Source organism: Mycteria americana, chromosome 18, assembly GCF_035582795.1.
Source record: "Mycteria americana isolate JAX WOST 10 ecotype Jacksonville Zoo and Gardens chromosome 18, USCA_MyAme_1.0, whole genome shotgun sequence".
Lineage (NCBI taxonomy): Eukaryota > Metazoa > Chordata > Aves > Ciconiiformes > Ciconiidae > Mycteria > Mycteria americana.
Window position 1 is genome coordinate 6,190,006 of NC_134382.1, and position 19,377 is coordinate 6,209,382.

Consider the following 19,377-nt stretch of genomic DNA (forward strand, 5'->3'; position numbering starts at 1 on the left):
GAATGGGAAAACAATTGTTGTAAGAAAAAATAAATAACTTTTTTTTTTCTTTTTAGAGTCGTGCATAATCACTCGATTTTTTGATTTTTTTTTTTCTTTCTCTTTTTGTTTGGCCACATGCTACTAGTACGATTCTCGGTACAAGTGAAAAGAAACAAGGTAGGGTTAGAATACCTAGAAAATGTGCTGAAGGAGCTGGGAAGGTAGGGGATGTTAAGCCACAGGATTACATACAAGAGAAACTGTCAAGAATCACAAAGAGAAAATGAGAGGTAACACTTTATCTATCAGAAGGTGAGTTAGGGAAAACAGATGAGAACATTACATGGACTCAGTACTTCAGCTGGCCCGTGCGTCTTCGAGCCAGTTTTGACCTGCACAAGAAAGAAGCAAAAAAGTTTTGTTGAATTCTGGAAGTTTATTTTTCTTCCCTCCCCACAGTTTGTCCACCTTTTTTTAAAATCCTTTTGTATAGTCCTAGCTTACTCCGTATGTTTAGAAAGTAAAACGTATCAAGGGCTATAATGAGAAAGACTTCTCACTCTTCTGCTGTGCTCCTTTAATGGAAGACAGGATCTTTTAAGGACTGCAGTGGTAAGAAATTATTTGATGCTGTACAGTAATAGCTTAGGGGTTTTTTTTGTTTTTTGTTTTTTTTTTTTTTTTTTTTTACTGAAAGGAAGAGCTACTGTAGCGTAGTAACATCTCTGCAGCAAGCAGGGGATGTCTGTGACCTGTGTTAAAGGGAAGGCTTCTGGAGAAGTTCAAAAAAGGGAAAGAAATGAGAATTTCTGCTTTAACTCACAATCAAGAGAATGAAAAGGCAGTCCAGACCCGCCTGCACAGAGGCAGTAAGAAGCTTTATACATTTGTAAAAAAGCAATACAAGGAAACCATTTTGTGGCCTCCAAATTTAGTATTGCATGAAGCATACCACACACGTACAAACTGGATACATCTGTTAAGAATATCACAAGCCAAAGCAACAGCCACTGCATTTCCTGAAATACAGGGCTTGTTTGATTTTTTTTTTTTTTATTGCCCACTCTCCTCCCTCCTTCGGTTCACCCATCTTGTCAAATTCTTCAGAACAAGATTAAATTCTGTGACAAACTATCTGCCTCCTTGCTTATGACTATCTCACTATCTTTATGCTTTACAACATTGTCTGCCCATGAACTGTCTCTTACCGTATCGTGCCAGCAAGAAGTGGATTGAAGGCATATAACCAGTCATTCATGTCTTTGTCATTGATGGCCTGGAGCAGGACCCCACGATGCTTTGTGCATACGCCAAATGTGTTGGGTGTCTGGAATATTAAGGACAATTTAAAATACTACTACTAAAATAGACTAAAAGTCTACAAGCACAGAAGCCAATGCACACTTCCTCTCTGAGTTCTCTGGTTCCTAAAAACCACAAGACCTAAGGTTTTTCATTTAGGTTTCACTGGTCATTTCCAGGATATTATTAGTCAGTCAAATGGGACATATTCTACAAAATATAGTTTTAACTCATGAGTGTGGACTTTAAGAGCCGCTGAGATGGAGCAGTAAAGTTAATTTGATTTCTTGCAGGATGTTTGTATGTGTTGTTTTTGTGTGTGTGGGGGGTGTATTTAAACAAACAAAAAAGCAAACAAAACACACAACCCCAGAACACCACATAAACAGAACTACAAAAACCAAACACAGAGGGTGATGGTACCAACACATGCTCATAAAGCAAATACCATGCGTAACAGCAGTCAGTTTCAGTCTCTTGTACAACTGTGTCCAAAAGATAAAGAAACCCTAAACAAACCGGGAACTTCGTGGACAGAATCATCAGATGCCAGACATTTCTCCAAGACACAGATGCATTTTCCTCAGACCAGAGATGACACACAGGATGGTATGGATGCACCTGTAATGTTCCTGCTCTATGGGTAAATAAACAATAGCTCTCAGACTGACCTTTACCATTGCCTGTTGATCCTCACTGTATTCCACCTGAGCTGTGGATAAGTTTATGATTCCTCTTTCTACAGGATCTTTGTCACTGTTATAAATAAAAACATAGGGACGGCGAACCACCACAAAGTGCTTGGCCCAGGAGCTGGAGAGTGGCTCCTTGAAGTGGAGGTATCCTTTCTTTGAGACCACAGAGCTGGAAAAAAACAAACCAAAACAAACCCACAGATAAACAGGAATACATTCTCCCCTAAATAAGGCACCTACTGAGTATTCCTATTAACTGCAAAACACTGTAAAAAGACACTTGGTCCTTAATACTTTTTGTCTGCAACAGTATTATGAAAAAGTTCTTCTATAGCAAGCTGAATTTTGTCTTCAAGATCTATGCAAATGTCTGACAGAAAGAAGGACCCACAAAGATCTACTTCAGTGAACTTCAGCCATGGCTTTGATGATAACAGACATTATATTTAAGTCACTGGAAATCCTGTTCATTAAGTAGGTGCAGAGAATGAATGCTGCAGAGATCAAATATCAACACAACTCTCATCAATCCTGTCTCCATCATACAGAATTCTGCAGTTCTGCTATCACCTGTTTAATTTACCTTCCTCAAATGGGGCAAAGAAACTACAAATCTCAGAAAGCCCTTACGACAGCTCTCAGGAAGCCACAATCACACTACAATAGAAAACTTACCCTGGCCTGATTTCCTCAATATCAGGAACGAGGTTTAGGAATTCATTCTTTCCAGCTCTGGCAAGATAGGAAGTTTCTACTGTAGGCATTAGCTGGAACTGTTCCACCTCATGACAGGGACTGGAGGCACGAGAATTTGCTTCTGGTGTCCTTGAAAAAAAAGCAGAGAAAGAAAAGTAAATCACAACAAACCAACTGAATGTGACAATGGAATTTAAAGTGCATCTACAGCCTAGCCTGTCTTACAAGTTTCATCCTCCAGTCCAGATTTTTTTTGTATGACACTGAGATCCTTTTGTACAATATCAAATAGCATTTCCCTTGAAATCTGTGGAATAAAACTTATAATAACTGCTAGTAAGTTGTTTCCCCAATACTTCTCCCTCGTTTCTCTTGCCAAACACAGTCACAATACAGACATATGTCTTACTATGGTTTGATGTAAAATGCACTACTAGTCAGCACTCCTCTCAGGGATGTTAAACTGAGAACATACAAATTACATGCCTTCCACTAAGCAGTTATTCCCAATTTAATAAAAAATATCTTCTATAGATACAGCTGAAAAAGATAAACAGAGATTACTGGCCAAACTGGTTTATTCTGGGTTGTTGTTAGTAGGTCTTTTTAACAGACCTCTGAAAAAAACTTGTGGAATCTACACACTGAAGATGCACTGGTTACTGGAATGACAAGCATCTGACTGTTCTGTCAGCACAAAAAAAACCAAACCCAAAAACAAACAAAAAAACCCCAAACACCAAACACTTCAAAAGAACAAAACAGGCAAAAATAATTGTGCAGAGTGATTAGAGAAGATAAGGCAAGGGGGCTGATACAGAGAAATATCTGAAAGGGGAAAAGGAAGAAAGGGGGAGGAAAAAAAAAAAATCAGAAAACATAGCAAAGACAGATTTGTGAAGCACTGAGAAGTAATGTTTTTCTATGAATACCCTATACTTACTTTTGATCAATTGAATTGCATCTTGAATCCACCAGAGAAGGGCAGGTAGATGAAGGTGTGAGGGTAGCACTGCTGAAACTCGACACTGATGGGTCCCGCCCAATTGGAGAAATATCTGACAACTACAAGGACAAATACAGGCAAAATATTCCAGAGGAGGGGTTTTTTGTACCTAGTGTTCAGTCCTGGCTAGAATATGGCATTCAGCACGCGGAAGGCTCAGATAATAAAAAGGTATTTCTATCAGCCATTTCCCTACTCAGTAGCCAAGTTTTTGCACACAACCATCATAAACCCATCTGGGGATGAAAATACAATGGCACTTCTGTAGGCACAGCTTGTTATTAATGTCCTACACTTCTGATTATTCACACCCTGACTTCCTCAACAGACTATCCAGTTTGCAACTTTGTGTCCCCTATGCCTACAGTCAGAATTTTTAAAAGAGCCAATTTATCCTTTTACATAGGGAAAGTGTATGTAGGGAAAGCTAATAAGAGCACTTCCAGTCTGTTAATAAACTAGAAGCTATACTGTAGTCCAAGTTCACATAATTTTTAATTCCTGCAATAGTCTTTGGAACCTGATGCTGAATAGCCAAATGCTTCCAACAGACTGAAAATAAAGAAAATTAATATGAAGTGTTTTGTCTCTTCATAGTATCAACAGATTCCACAAACTACAAATACATTGCTATTGTACTACAAATATAGTGTATTGTATTGCATGAAATATTTACCTTACAATCACTGATGCTGTTGTACACCTGGCTAAATTCCCGATTGAAAGTGTGAGTAAGAAGCTGCAGACACTAAGGTGGAGGGAAAAACAAAAACACACACAGAAAAGGATTTTACATTTAGATTTTCAGAGAAATTTGAACACAAGAGGCAATCTGCCAAGACACACTTAGCAGCTCATGAAAGAATAAACAAATTCTAAACTGCTGTGAAAAATCCCAGAAGAAGAGGGGAATAATCACTTCCCTTGATAACATCTGAAAGTTTCATTTACAGAACTACTAAGGAAGGGGAATGAGGTACAGCCATAGCACAAACCTAGCCATCAGCATTGGCTGGTGAGGATGCTTTTTTAGCTATAGAGCATATTAAAATTAAACTCACACAATACTGAATATTCATCATGCTAGCCGAGAAGTTCATCATTAATCTTTAATCATCTTTGGCACCCCAATTTAGACCCATGATACTTTCTTTTCTCATGTTATACCTTGGTGGCCAGCTCTTTCTCCCGATCCACCAGGCTCTCTATATCTGCTGAGTCATAGCCGCTGCTCTCACTGGGTGTCACAGCACTCTCAAATGTTGTAGTTGAAATTTGTGAGGAGATGCTGGTGGAGGTACTGAGGGTTCCACTGCTCAGACTGGGAGACAATGAGTCACTCAGGGACTTGGGGATGCTGTCACCAAGCTTTTCACGAAGCAGAAGGAAATGTCGGGTTTTTTCCACCTAGTAAGAAAAGAAATCAGTATCATCTGCTCCAGGATGTTTCCTATTTTACAGGCAGTGAATTCTTATGCATTCTTTTAAGATTCATACCAGTAAACATTTTGCCTGCAGAGGGGAGTTTACAATGGCACTAGAAGTTGAATCTGCCTTTGTTGAATACACTGAGATTCTGAGCTGAAGATTCTGCTCAGCAGCCAGCCACACACTTTCTATCTTCTCTGTCAGATAATTTATTTAAATCTTGAAGTTGAGAACAAACTCCCATTTGGGAACCTGTTCAGCTCAGAAGGTCTCACAGTGGGCAGACTAAAGGCAAATTCAAAAGGTACAGGTGTGCTTTTTCTTTCACTTCCCATATCTCTTTACTCACCTCATGCAGCAGCTCCAGTTTCTCCAATTCCCACTGATGCTCTAGAATGAGGCTGTCACCCCTGGGCCTCCAACCTGCCAGGTTCTCTTCTCCTCGCACATATGCCACAGATGTATCCAGGACTTTCCTCCTCCTCCTCTGCATTCCTGAGCAGTAAAAACCAACATAAGACATGTTAAAAACATAGCCAGAGGGATGCCACTAAGAAACACTTACCAATTAGCAATCTGCAAAGAACCAACACTTCTGCTGTTTGGCTGGAAATACACAAGGCGATGATTTCATTAACAGCAATCACACATCCCAAAGAGATTTGATTTAGTCCAGATTTCTTCATTCAGATATTTTCTATTGACCACAATATAATGCAAACTCCTGCTCAGTCTAATTCAACACAAGAACTTCAATTGCTAGGTCTTAGAGGAAAAATATACTGATACTCCATGAACTACATTCCTTCCAAGTTATCAAGCTTGCATCAGATACCAGCAATATCTTCAAAAGACCAGGAGAAAACTCTACTGCTGCAAAACCAAGTCTCAGCTGTGTTAGTTATGAGCCATATATTATGCCCCCTAAGTCTATGACCCAGATACATGCCCAGTTTCCTGATATACCCATGTCAAAAAATGTAAAGTTTTCAGTGAATCCTTGGTTCACCAATGGTAAACACAGACCCAAGTCAAAAGTAAAAGCCTCCATAAGTTTTTTTATGGAATAGCAATGTTCCATTGCTCCTGTGAAACACAGGAACTGCTTCCCATCAGAACAGAAGTGTTTACTCTGTTCTGCCTATGAAGTTTTCTGCAATATTTCAGTTTACAGCTTCTTTATTGCTTTAACACCCAGTGACTGCTTACCTGGACTTCCTGTGTCTGCCATTTTGCATAAACTTAGTTCATAGATCCCAGTTACTCGATTGCTGTTCACAAGAAACCAGAGGAAAAAAAAAACAACTATTATCTTCAGAAACAAAGTGCATTAGCTTTAGTTAAGTGGTCCCTAAATTAGGAGTTTAAGTATAGTCATTAGTTAGAACTACATCTGAATTCTAATCTTGCCATAAAATAGCCAGGACAGACTGCAAGATCTCTAAAAATGGCATTTCCCCCATGTTCCCCCCTGCCCCCCATTAGAATCAGAGAGCAGCTGCTGCAGTAAATTCCAGGTCAGCATCAGGGTCATCTATGTGCAAGCTTGAAAAATTTATCTCTCTTCCCAACTGTTCAGTCAGAAGGCTGGAAAAGGGGTCAGTAAAGAGAGAAGCCATCAGAGTTTCACTGAAATAAATGCAAGCAAGAAAGACTGTTCAAAACCAGACTGGAGAACTGTAACTAGATAGACTTTCAAAGAAATAAAGAAAACTAAGCTACATTCTCCCCATGCCCTCTAGAGAAAAAGCATATGCTGACATAAAACATCAATACCATAACTGGTAACTGAACTTACGAATCTGGAGATTTGGAGTAGCCACTGCCAAAAAGATTGCGTAGTGATCGTGGTGGGGAGATCTTGGCATCTCGCGAGTAAAAGACCATACAAACATCCTTTGTTATAACGGCAGGCTGGATGCAGTGGTCAAGCTAAGAGAAAAAACAGTAATGAATGAGTGGCTGCAGACAACTGTGCCAAGTTACACTGCTTCCCTCTTTTAGTGGGACAGCTTTTTGAAATTTGTTCTCGTTTGGGTCTTTGGTGAAGGGTTTTCATATGTGTTTCTGTGAAAGAGAACTGTCAGTGTTCTTGATGCATCTTGTGGGTGAAACAATTGCACTACACAAAACAACAGTGTCTTGCACGCAAAGCCAAGAGCTAGGCCAGCATTCGTAACACTAGTAGTACTTACATAGCAACGTTCACTGATTTCAATGGATTTTCAGATACAAAGATAGATAAAATGAGGCACAGAAAGGTAAGAGATCACCAGTTTCACTTCACATTTGTTGCGAGGCAGTAATACCTTGACATTAAGACATTAACTGTGAATACATTTTTCCACCCTGTTCTCAGAAAATGAATAAAGACTTTCACTGGCTTCAGGATTCAAAATCACTTAGTGCAGTAAGTATTTCTCTCAGGTACACACTGTCTGCTATCTCAAATAGTTATACTTGAGTCACAAGCAAAAAGGAAGGCACAGGTCTCTAACCTCCAAGTAAGCAGAAAGGGTCATATATATCTTCTCTCCATATGGTGTCACTCGATTGAGGAGAAGGGAGTTATGCAAGGAGCTATCCCAAACTGCTTCAAAACGATAGAAAGTCCTGGAAAAAAGTACAGTAAAAGCTCAATAGTAGCAGTTCTTCTGCATCCCTCTCATTGGTTAGCGTAAAGCACCTCTTCCTCGACATCATCCACTGTGACTATTATTGATCTCAGTGGCTTAGATAACAAATACTTGAAGCAAAGACCCTCTCTTCTTTCCCAAGATTACTTACTTCTACCTCAAATAGTGTGGCTTAGGAGACCATTGCCTGTTATGAAAAAGACTCAATTAAAAGAGAAGAGAGGAAAAATAGAAGAGAACAAAAGCTGTCATAACACTACAGGGAAGTCAGCACTAAAGAAAAGAGTTTCTAAACAGACAGAATTCCTCTCTATTGCTTCACGTGCAATTCAGCCCAGCTGGACCTTCAAAGTGCATGCAAAGATTCTTTTTTATAAGCAACACTGATTCTACACCATATTTTAGGACTAACATATAGCAACAGAAGAGATCCCTCTAATACTTAGTCATATAAAACCAGCAGCTTCTGGTAGCAAATCAGAATGATGGATAGGTAGGGATAAGTCCTATATTCAAGTGATAAAGATTTCTTTGTATGTCCCTGCTAGCTTCAGGTAAAAACCTGCAGATCTAACACAAACTTTTGTAAGAAGTTTCTTCAATTTGGTACATGCAAAGAAAGGAACTGGAGGCTCCCACAGTTCTACCCCAGCAATAGGGAAAGTTCATCTGTTCAAGTAAAAAGTGAGAGACAGCATCATACACAGGACAGCTAAATCATCAGGTCTAGAGTCAGCGTTCTCTCCTCTCTAACAGGGGCTTAGGGAAATGAGCTTTCTCCTTTCTCACAGGTAGAGACCGATTTCACATAGGTTCCTTTGGAAAGAAGTCCTATACCCTTATTCAGGAGTACAGCATGCTTTGCAGTTTTCTACACTGGTAACAGAAAAAGAAGGTATTAATTCTTCATCACCTCCATATAATTTCCCTCCCAAATGCCCTTGAGGTTTTCCATCCCATTTTGAGTTCAAATGATGTGGTACTAAAAGCAAGAAAGTGCTTCATAAACATTATTTTTTTAAAACAAGCTGTATCGCTAAAGAGCTTCTGTACTAATGCCCAAGGCCAACTCAGAAAAATAGAAAATGAAACCGAAGACAAATGACAAAAAGCAGGGTCAGGGTGGAAGAAAGAAATAACAAAAACCAAACCAAACCAAACCGAAACACAAAACAGCCTAAGAGCAGACATATCAGAAACAGAGAGTTCTGATCTCAAATAGAGTTCCCAAGAATCCCCTTTTCCTGATACCAATTACACAATTCCAAGCTAATACATTAAGACCATGAACTGTGCAGTCAAGTAATATAATATGAGAATATTGCTAAATACTGTTTTCATTTGAAGTAGCATACTTAAGAAATCACTTCTAAATGTCTTGCTTCTATTAAAAATGCTACAGAGAAACATATTCTAAAGGCTAAGTAATTAGTAACTTTAAAAGCACTGTAATGTAATCATCTTTACTTGAGTTAGATCAGGCATACAACACAGGTTGTCCTCTAACCCTTTACAAATCTGTGTTGAGTCCCTGTGTTTTAATCTTTCATCATGTCTTAGTTATGAAAGGATTTTTTTAGACTCTTAGCAAGCTCCAGATCTACTGTCAGGGTGGAAGAAAAAGTAGTAAAACCTGGTTCTCCACAGATGGGAAAGCCAGTGTACCTAGGCCCTGAATCAGCTCTGCACCATTTGCCAAACATGGCTTCTCATCATTAAGAGAGAACACAGGTGTAAATGTTCATCAATGCAGAACTAAATGCCCCTCCTTAGCAAACCAATGATTTTTGGATGAACACCAAGTTGAAGTCAAACACAGCTTCGAGATAGTTACTCTACTGGATTTTGTCTAGCCAGGAAGTTAAATATACACAGTCTTGCCTGTCCAAAACAGAACTTGCTAGAATAGAGGGAGACAAAAACCAGAAGTGAGCAAACTTCTTTCAGCATAGCCAACAGCACAAGGAGGAAAATGGAGCACCAAACAAGCAAAGCATGGAAAACAGGAGAAACAGGTTAAAGGCACCAATGTCTAGTTAGAACTGATTTTTAAGTGGATTTTAGCATTAGTGAAAAGTGGTGAATTGAGAGCATTGAAGACAAAGTCTTCTCTTTTTCAAAGAGGCAGAACACAGGAAGGAGAGTGCGCATTGTCCCAGACTGTGCAGCCAGCATGCTTGGCTGTGATCCAATCTGGAAGGTGAAAGAGGAATCCAGTCTGAGCAGCTACTACATGTCTCACTTCTCTGCCAACTGGTAAACTAAGAAGTAGCAACCACATGGTTAAATTTCAGATGCAAATCCAACCTAAGAACAGAGGTTTGAATGCCAGTCACATGGCAGCCACTGCTTTTTGTTCAATGCAATTCTGAGCTGGAATTTCAAGTAACCTAATCATTCAGTCCTTGACTTGGTACTTCAAACATGGCAAGCATTACAGAGTCAGAGACAGTAAGAAATTCCAAATTTAGTTCTTTGATACAGAACAAAGGAAGAAAATAGCAAGGACTACAAATAGGGACTATATTCTGATGGCACATTTTGAGAATCAGAAAGACTAAACGAAGGAAGCTCTCTCTTACATGTGAAGGAAAGTTTACCTTCACAAGTCTCCCACTGAATTGTACGTGAATAAACCCCTGACAAAGGAGGAGGAGGTATACTACTTCTGGAAAAGCTAAGAGGCATGCTAACAGAATTCAGTAAGAACTAAAAGGGAAGTGACAGCAATACAAACAGGACATAAAGCATTCTATTTTCAAGAATCTTTATGTACAAAGGAAGCAAACAGAAAATACCTAGGCATATCCTTATCAAGAAAGAGCCTGTAAAAACATAGAAAGAGCTTCAGTTAGTGCAGCCAAAAGCAGAACAGAAAAGCAACAGCTGAGAGGAACAGAACAAGTGGACTTAAAAAAAAAAAAAAAGAACCAAAAAAACCAAACCACCAATCAGAAAACAAGCCTGCAGACGATGAGCAAACATAAGACATATCCCTTACCAGGGCTTCAATCCCACTCCATCACCCTGCCATGCACTCATCCCACAACTAAAGCCTTGGCATTTTGGTAAGAGATGGTCAACAGCCTGACTTCACTCACACTCATCCTTCATCCAAGCAGCCCACCTAATAGAAAACTACAGAGCTATATAGGAATTTCTTGGAATTGCTAGAGAACAGAAAGTATAGAGCTTTCCAACTGCAAATCCAATAGTATCAGACTGGAAACTAGCAACAGTCTCCTTACGTTCCAGTTATACCGCTCCATTAATTCAAATACACTAGAAGTAAAATACCCAGTTCTCAGTGGGAGACAAAGAATAACTGCTGAAAATCCTGTCACTGTGTGCGTTTACAGACACTAGGTGGCAGGAAGACATTCAGTTGGTAGGAGCAGTGTCTTGAATCCACCTTTAATATCACAATGGTATTTCAAAGTCCAAGCCTCTAATGGAGAATGAAGAAGCCATTTCAGTGCCTAGAAGGATAACTGCCTCCAGCATTCAGCAGCTGCAGCAGAAATGAGCTCCAAAACAACGCCCTCCCCTCCGGAAACACTCAGAGTTAAATTTCAGCGATATTCCTGCTTTGCACCAGCTAAACAGAGCCACAGAGTGGTCAAGTGACTTGGCTGATGTCAGAGTAGGGAGAGGCTGCGGCAATGCAGCATTCTGCTTCACTGCCCTTTGTTGCAGACACTGAAGCAAAACAATGTGGAGCCTGACTGATCTTTATAGCAGTGCACCCTAATGAGGAGACACATGCAGCCAGAAACCTCTCAGACAGGGGCCCTGCTGTTGTCCAAATGACTGCAGTTACATGGAACAGACACCCCCTTATTAGAACTGGAGTCAATTTGTGATACATCTGTATAAATCCACAAATTATGAAGTTTAATTTACAAAGTATGGCTCTTGCTTAAATTGTCGCATGCTTGTTCCAGGAATAGTATAGGTATGTATACATCCATAAATGTACCATATCCCCCAAGGCTGCCCTTGCACTTCAATGCTGTATTCTAGCAACAAACCTTGATGTCAGTTTAAAAGTTCTGGGTTAAATTCTAAGACTTCCTTAAGCTGTTCCTTTCAATCCTCTCTTTATGGTGCTTACAAATGGAAAGTAATTCAAATGCATTATCAAGAAATCCTCCATGTAGACCAACGGACTTCAGCTTTAGCAAGAATTTATGGTGATGCTCATTCTCTATCTGTATGCCTTGTGCCTGTGGAATTCTACATTTAATCATTATCAACATTCCCAGCTTTCCAAACATCCTGACAATACCTCAGAGGTCAAAGGAACTTTAGATTCCTGCTAACGTGCTCACTTCATTCACTTACCTATTGGAGCTGTGAGAGGACTTCAGGTATTTTGCAGAGATAATATTCAAAGACAGAATAGCATCCACAGCAGCTTCATCTACCTCTGCTTTATTTCTTATACGTCCTGAAAAGAGTAGGGGGGGGAATCAATTAAAACTAAACCTGAAACACAGAAGGAATTTGTTTTCCCAAATATCATTTCAGACTATGTGATTCACAAGCAGCTGTAAGTGCAAGTTGCAAAAGTTAAGTTTTTCCTCTGAATCTTTTTCAAAACTCTACTCTCACAATACGCATAAAGATACAGAATCTGGTACAAAGAGAAATTACCATTAGTACTTTTTCTTCCTTACATAGCAACATGTAAAACAATATACTCACCAACAACCAGCTCTCGCACATCTTTCCAGTGCAACTCACTGCCCTTCTCATGGATAATGGTGACTGTGATTCTACGCTGGATTCCCTGGTAGAGTTCAAAAACACCACACTGGTGAAGTAGCCACACACACACACACACACTCAAATAATTATTTTGTACTTACACTGCAAAAATGAAGCAAATAAGATCATTTAAATTAGTCTGCAACTGTGACCAAACACCTATGTGATTCAGGGCCCTAAAATTAACATCAGAGGAACATTATATTCTCAGATGTAACAGAAATTAACCCTTCTCCCTCCTCACTCCACAAGGGCAGAGGTTTTTAACCTAAAATAGTCCTGGTATTGTTGCTACACTCTCAAAGAAGATATGTATAGTCCCTGGGATATATCAGAGTTGACCACAAAAACAAGCCAATACTTGGGTAATGTGTGCATAAGCTATATACTTATACTATATACTTATAGAGTATAAGTATAGTGTATACTCTATGTAAGTGTAGTATAGTGCAGAAAGAGTGTAACTACCAAAAGAAGTTACTAGAAAATAGCAACTACTCATGCAGATATTCTCCTCCTTTGTCACATGTATCTGTTACAAGGCAAAATATAATAAAACTTGTAATATCTGGGAAGAAGGTAACATTGTAGAATTGAAATGAACACCACATCTGAAAAAGAAAAATTCCCCAGGTGTTGGTTTCAACAGATTCCACTCTTCCACATGAAGATGACAACTATCCAGGGAGAAGGTGCTTTGTGTGTAACTGTTTCAAAACAAGTTGAAAGATGTTTGCGTTATGTTGTGGATTTGGCAATGGAATTACAGAGGCTAGAATTACTCTGGTTTGAACTGGAAGTAACCAATGAGGACACTAGTAAATCCAGAACTGAGTAACTTTTTTTTTAAGGAAATTATTGGAATGTGACCATTATTCCTAAGCTATAAGAACTGTTCCTATCATTTTAAGGAAGAGAGGAAATGCAAGTCACAGGTAAACTCTATGAAAAGGAACTGGGAATTTGAGAGTAGAAAAAACGTAACATAAATCTATAAACAATATTTAACTAGGATTATCTTTAGAATCTAGCTAAAGACAAATTATTATTAAGGATTATTATATTAGCGTTTGTGATTAACTACAGGCATTTAAAATGCATTGAGACACGGTCATTGTGTAGATCTGTCTTATAGCCACATGCAGTGAGAAAGAAACAATGAAAGTTGAGTCCACATGATCCTTCAGTGTCCGTGGTAGAGATCTTAGAGCACTGAAGGCACAAATCTGGTCCCAAAGGTTCCTGCTTTTTAAAAGGCTTTCATCTTTCATGAGTGGGATGCACACTGATAAGCAAAGGAAACAGCAATATACTAGGGGCCAAACACATTCTCCTCATAGCCCAAAGCTAATAGACTAAGTACAGACTGAAAGATGACTGACCCTACAGCTATCATTAGACAGCTGTGTGGGAAAGGAGAACACATAAAGATGCAAAATCCAGTCATTAGCATTCTAACCCCCCCCCACAGAGATGAAACTTGCTGTTCTACAGGCTTCATTAGTACCTGGTGAAGCAGGAACGTCCCCTGACAGGGCAGGCCTCCAGTGTGGTCCACAATAGCAGGAATATACCTGTGTGAGACAGTGGAATCAACAGGCAGGAAATATATACTAGCACAGCAACTTTACTCTGTATTCTGCTGCCAAAAGTTACCTCTCCATATAATAGCTGAAGAAATAAGAGTGTTTCTACTGACTCTCAGACTGGACTGTATTGGACCACAGTATCAGTGAAATATAGAAGTATCATACACTGTACTTCCAGTACTTCTGGAAAACTCTGTGGAACTCGCTTCTCAATATAATCCCTGAAGACCTGTCAGGGTAAAACCTTCTCTGTAGCAGAGGTGAACATAAAATAGGGCCTGCTAGATGACTTCTGGAGCATAAAGTCTCCAGTGACCCAAAGAATCTAAACTCATGGCCTACATAAGTTTTCCCAGCACCTGTTCAGCTGGTGTGCATGGGCTTTCGAAGTGGAAAGATTACTTCAAGTGTGAAAGAATGTCATTCTATCTCTTCGGTCCTTTCCAACGGGGACAATGAATGCCAGCAGAATTTACACCCCATCACTACAAACCAGGCAGACACCATGCTGACATAAGCCAGGCCACCACCCAGTAACGATTGCTAAACATCAACCTTGTCTGAACAGAGCAAAGGATAAAAGATCAAACTCCCATAAACCACTGTTCTTAAAACATAAAAAAGATTAATATGGGACTTACTCCCCTGTTGGCTCCAATTCGCTGATCTCAAACCACACAAGGAGGTCATATTTGCTCACACTCTGGCCCAAGCTGGGTTTGCTCATAGTATTTAGCTTTGTAGCTGGCACTTAAAGAAAGAAAAAAAGAGAATGGTTTACAAAGACTGAACAAGTAAAGCTTACCCTAGGGCTCACAGAAACATGTCATTTCATTGATCTTATGTATTCTATGTACATATGCAGACCACATCTTTTTCCATGAAAATGATGTTGCTTACAGCAATCATTACTTCTCAAAGCGTTGTTTTTTATATCTAAGTTACTAGATTTAAAAAAAAAGGTAAGTAACAAAACAAAAGTGTATCCAAAAAGCTTGTAAAAATATGCAGTCTCTCTAGATCCACAGAAAGAGAATTTCCTCAGGTGTGCATCACTTACTTTATGGGTTAACAGTTTGTGATTTAGAATTGCTTAGGTCTGTTCATCTGCAACATTAGTCATGCATAAAGTACATTTCCCCTTCCTCACACAAGTAAAAAAAAAAAAAAACACCACAAAACAAAAAAACCAAGAACTTAAAACTTTGGTCTTCACTTCTTCATGTTACAAACTGCTGGTCTCCTGTACCAGTTTAGATAAGAGAATGTGTATGTAAAAAGGCTGAACAAGACTTATTCCAGAGCCATAACCCTGTCAAAGTATGTTTCTGCGTTCCTTATGTTTTGGTATTAGTGATTACTACCAGCCAGATCCTCTCTAATTCCTTTCATACAAATGTAGGGATAAACCATGTTAAAAAATAGTGGGATAACTGAAATTCTAGAAATAACCTGATATTCCTTCACACATACTTACATCACATCTTTTAGCTATCATTACATGACTTCTCTTATCTGTTCACTCATTTCATTTTTGTAAATGGGAACATTTTAAATGCTTAGTTCCTGCGTACTCTGACAGGTATTTCTGTAACTCTGCAATTGATTTTCCATTTCTTCTCCTTTCACATACTAACCTCATTGCTTTTATTAAGCCAAATAATTATTCTCCCTTCTAGCCTCTCAAGCTCCATTCTTCCCTTGCTCAAGTGTTCTTTAGGTTCTCCTATCGTCACACCTCTTCAGCTTCCACCATGACTTAATTTCCCATGCACTGGAAGGGCATAACAGTCCCCAGTTAAGAAAAGGTCCTTATAGCTGTGCCTGTGTAGTCTCTTTTGAAAAGCAAAATGTGAATTCTGTTTCTTTCCTGGGTAAAATAGCAGCTACCTCAGAGGGACAGATTTTACAAGAATCTGTTATTTACAGCACTACGACTCCATCATGCTGGGTAGCAAGCTTCAGTGTCATCACTTACTCTTCCCACTCATTACTCAGGGTAGTCACTCTCTTACACCCATCGTATCATGTAGGTGCACATGAACTCATTACAGCTGGACTCAATGCTGTTGATAGCAAGAGGAACATCAAACACACAAGTCGCTCAAGTTTACTGCTAAGCTGAGAAACTCAAAAGCACCAGAAGAGAAAAACAACAGAAAGACTCATTTTAACTAAACATGAAAGCTGGTTCTAGAACTTCTCATGGACTTGCACTGGCATAATTAATAACTAGTGTGTCTTGTTTTTTTTTTTTTAATAAAACAGAATACAAATTTAAGTGAGGAACAGCACTGTTAGTGGCAAAAAAAGAAGATGAGCAAAAAGGAAACCTATATAGAACACAGCAGAATGTTTCCTCTACAGCTAGCTGTTTTTTCATATGCAGCATTTCTCATCCCACTCTCACAAAACTATGTACAGAACACAAAAAAAATCAGAGGTCCAGGAAGTTTCAGGGAATAGATCCAGTGACACAGAAAAATCTGTGATACCTAGCACATTGGAGTTTATAGACTCTCTGTATGGTTCTCTCTAGAATAGCCCTAAACTTAAGCACAGCATCATCCTTGCATGACCGCAACCATGGCAGTTTCTAGTACATGACAAAGATTAAAAAAAGGGTGTGTGTGTGTGTGTGTGTGTGTGTGAATTTTGAAGCACGTTTTGGAACTACTTCTACATCTACCATAGACCAAGTTTGGCTACTAACCATCTCGTTTAGGAGCCCGCTCACTCTGACAACTGGGAACAGGCAGAAAGAGAAAAGGTGGCAGCTGGTCAGCTCCATCCTGGAAAGCAGCCACAGCAGAGGATGCAAGCACGTTGGCATGCTCAGATAGCGTGTTCAGCACATGCACGTTTACATAGCCAGACATAAGATACCTAATCAACTCAATTTTTCTTTCATGGTCTGCAAAGGGAATGGAACACACACAAAAAAAGGATGTAGAAATATGCAGGTGAGAGAAAGCTGGAGAAGGAGGAAATAAAAGGTGAAACAGAAAAAAAAAAACCACAAAAGAGTTCAGCATGCATTATTACAATTAAGCAAAGAAAACCAAGGGTCATTTCAACAAGACTGACTCACTAAACAAGAACGTTAGAGAGCAAAAAGATGAAGTGGTTAATGAATAAGCAAATTTCCAGTCAAGTGCTCAGTAAGCACACAAAGAACCATAGCCAGATCTCATGGAATATGGTCAACACCTCAGGAATGAAATTCTACCCTTTAATGAACCAAGAACTTCCTGCAAGAGGAGGTTGAAAAGAACACATAAAAAGGAAGACAGCCAGCAAAGATAGATCCGATGCCCTTTGCAACATTCACTCCATTACATTTCTTGGTCTCCTGAATAGCTTAGGAATACACTACAACCTTCATTTTCAGTAGCAAACATGTGATGTACAGAATTAGAGAACTGTTCTCACCTGGCTTTGAGAGTGGCATAGGGGGAGGAAAGAATCTTCGGGAAGGCTGTGGAGGGCTATAGAGAAATGAAAAGAGTTATCAGTATAGATGCAGCTAAACATAAAAAATATATACAAATACACACACATGTATGTACGTATACATACACCCCCAGTACAGTCCTGCCACCCATTTTTGTCTCTAAAAACATCTTCACAATCCCATGAAGACAGGTAAATGTCAACTGTCAGGAAAACAAGTGGACTCAGCACACTTCTCAAACTAACTTATGTCCTTTTTCTATTCTACCTGAAATATCTTTTTTTTTTTAATGACAGCTGGGATTAATTACAAATTCCAACTGCTCTACCCTCATTCTGCACTGAAAATTCAAGTAGGTAAAAGGCATTTCCCAGAATAACTTAAGGAAAGGGAACAAGCTTCAGCTGGCATTTCCTCTTAAAACCAGCACTTGCTTCCTCTTTGCAGCTGCTGCCTTCAGTAGGAGGGCTAACCAGGCCAAACAATCCAGACAATAGCCTCTTCCCTTAAGTTATGAAGATGACAGGACTAAGGGTCCTTTCCCTGATTAAAAAAATTCAAACGCTCAACAACTGTGGCCCTAGTATGTCAAAAGGTTGAGAGCCTTTTGTTTTCCCCCTAATCTCTCTTCATTTGCCATCCTACCTCTATGCATCAGGCCACTTGCCCTGAGGGAACACTGCATCTTGGAGCACTGTTAAGGTTTACCCAGAACTCACTGAGATCACCATTGAAGTTCTGAGTACAATATTCTACCACCACAGTGTTTGTAGGGTGGATGCAGCTGTATTGGCAAAACAGCTTTCCATGTTTGAGATGGTAGAACAATTCCATCACTCACTAACAAAACATGCTACACGGGGTAAATAGGCCTCTGCCAGCCCTCTTAGATCAGTCAGGAATCCTGCTTGTGAGGGTGTGGCTATACAATTTCAGGAGTATGAAATAGTACTTCCCAAACGGCAGAGCTAACCTGAGCAGGATCACAAACAGCCTTTATGCCAGAATAGTGAACAATACCTGTTGAGATCCTGTCCTTGCAGATGGAGAGGATGCTGCTGGTAATGTCCAAAGACTTCAAACACAATAGGCTTTGTTTTGATGTACTCCACAAATGATTCCGTCACTTCCACAGCAATCTATTAGGCAAAGTAAGGAAAGAAAATGAGACATACAAAAAGGAAATCTTATAAGTGTGAATTTTAGAAGTCTGTATTTTTCATACAGTTTAGTGCCACTCACAATAAAAGCAATTGCATTCCTTTTTGGTTTAGGCATTAATTCCACCCTCTGATAAAGGAGAAAGTGAAAGCCTCCATATCAGGCATTTTAAGTAGAAGAAGAGGAGGCTACATGTAACCAAAGGATTACACAGTTCATAAAAATAGATATATTCAGTTCATCTGAGGTCCTGAGCACTGCTATTCACATATATTTATTTCCTGAATTCTAGACTGCTTTCATTGAACATCCTGGAAAGGAAAACGGAGAATTCAAAGGCAGGAAGTAGAGGTGAAACAAAAGAGTTAAATCTGCCACACAGAATCATGCTGTATTTTGTTCTCCATTGGGGATTACATAATTCACCTGATCACTCCTCCTACTGTCTGTTCTTAATAATTCCCCTTGCCGCGCTTTCCCATACACCTCTCATGAGTTTAACAAGAAGGATACACACAACTCCCAGTGCTACAGGCACTTACTATTCATGTAAAGTTTTACTTACATTCTGAACATGGTAAAACCCAAGGGGAGTCCCTCGACCATTGTTTTTGAGAGGTTCTGTTGAGAAAGCTTCATCGTGCCGATGTAGAAAGCT

At 39.4% G+C, this 19,377-nt stretch overlaps 1 protein-coding gene across 5 annotated transcripts in view; it reads right to left on the reverse strand.

The window, feature by feature from the left end:
* Positions 1–263: 263 nt before the first annotated feature.
* Positions 264–19,377, reverse strand: part of KIF1B (kinesin family member 1B) — a 93,002-nt gene continuing 73,888 nt past the window's right edge. For all 5 annotated transcript variants that reach the window (XM_075520816.1, XM_075520814.1, XM_075520815.1 and 2 more), the window contains 18 exons: positions 19,285–19,375; positions 18,579–18,697; positions 17,537–17,592; positions 14,746–14,854; positions 14,023–14,089; positions 12,453–12,537; positions 12,090–12,195; positions 7,608–7,722; positions 6,908–7,041; positions 6,319–6,380; positions 5,459–5,604; positions 4,849–5,088; positions 4,358–4,429; positions 3,619–3,740; positions 2,655–2,804; positions 1,956–2,148; positions 1,191–1,309; positions 264–374 (listed from right to left, as the gene is read on the reverse strand). In XM_075520816.1, the coding sequence (XP_075376931.1) occupies positions 332–374; positions 1,191–1,309; positions 1,956–2,148; positions 2,655–2,804; positions 3,619–3,740; positions 4,358–4,429; positions 4,849–5,088; positions 5,459–5,604; positions 6,319–6,380; positions 6,908–7,041; positions 7,608–7,722; positions 12,090–12,195; positions 12,453–12,537; positions 14,023–14,089; positions 14,746–14,854; positions 17,537–17,592; positions 18,579–18,697; positions 19,285–19,375 (2,029 nt within the window). In that variant the 3' untranslated portion in view covers positions 264–331. The remainder of the gene's footprint in view (positions 375–1,190; positions 1,310–1,955; positions 2,149–2,654; positions 2,805–3,618; positions 3,741–4,357; positions 4,430–4,848; positions 5,089–5,458; positions 5,605–6,318; positions 6,381–6,907; positions 7,042–7,607; positions 7,723–12,089; positions 12,196–12,452; positions 12,538–14,022; positions 14,090–14,745; positions 14,855–17,536; positions 17,593–18,578; positions 18,698–19,284; positions 19,376–19,377) is intronic.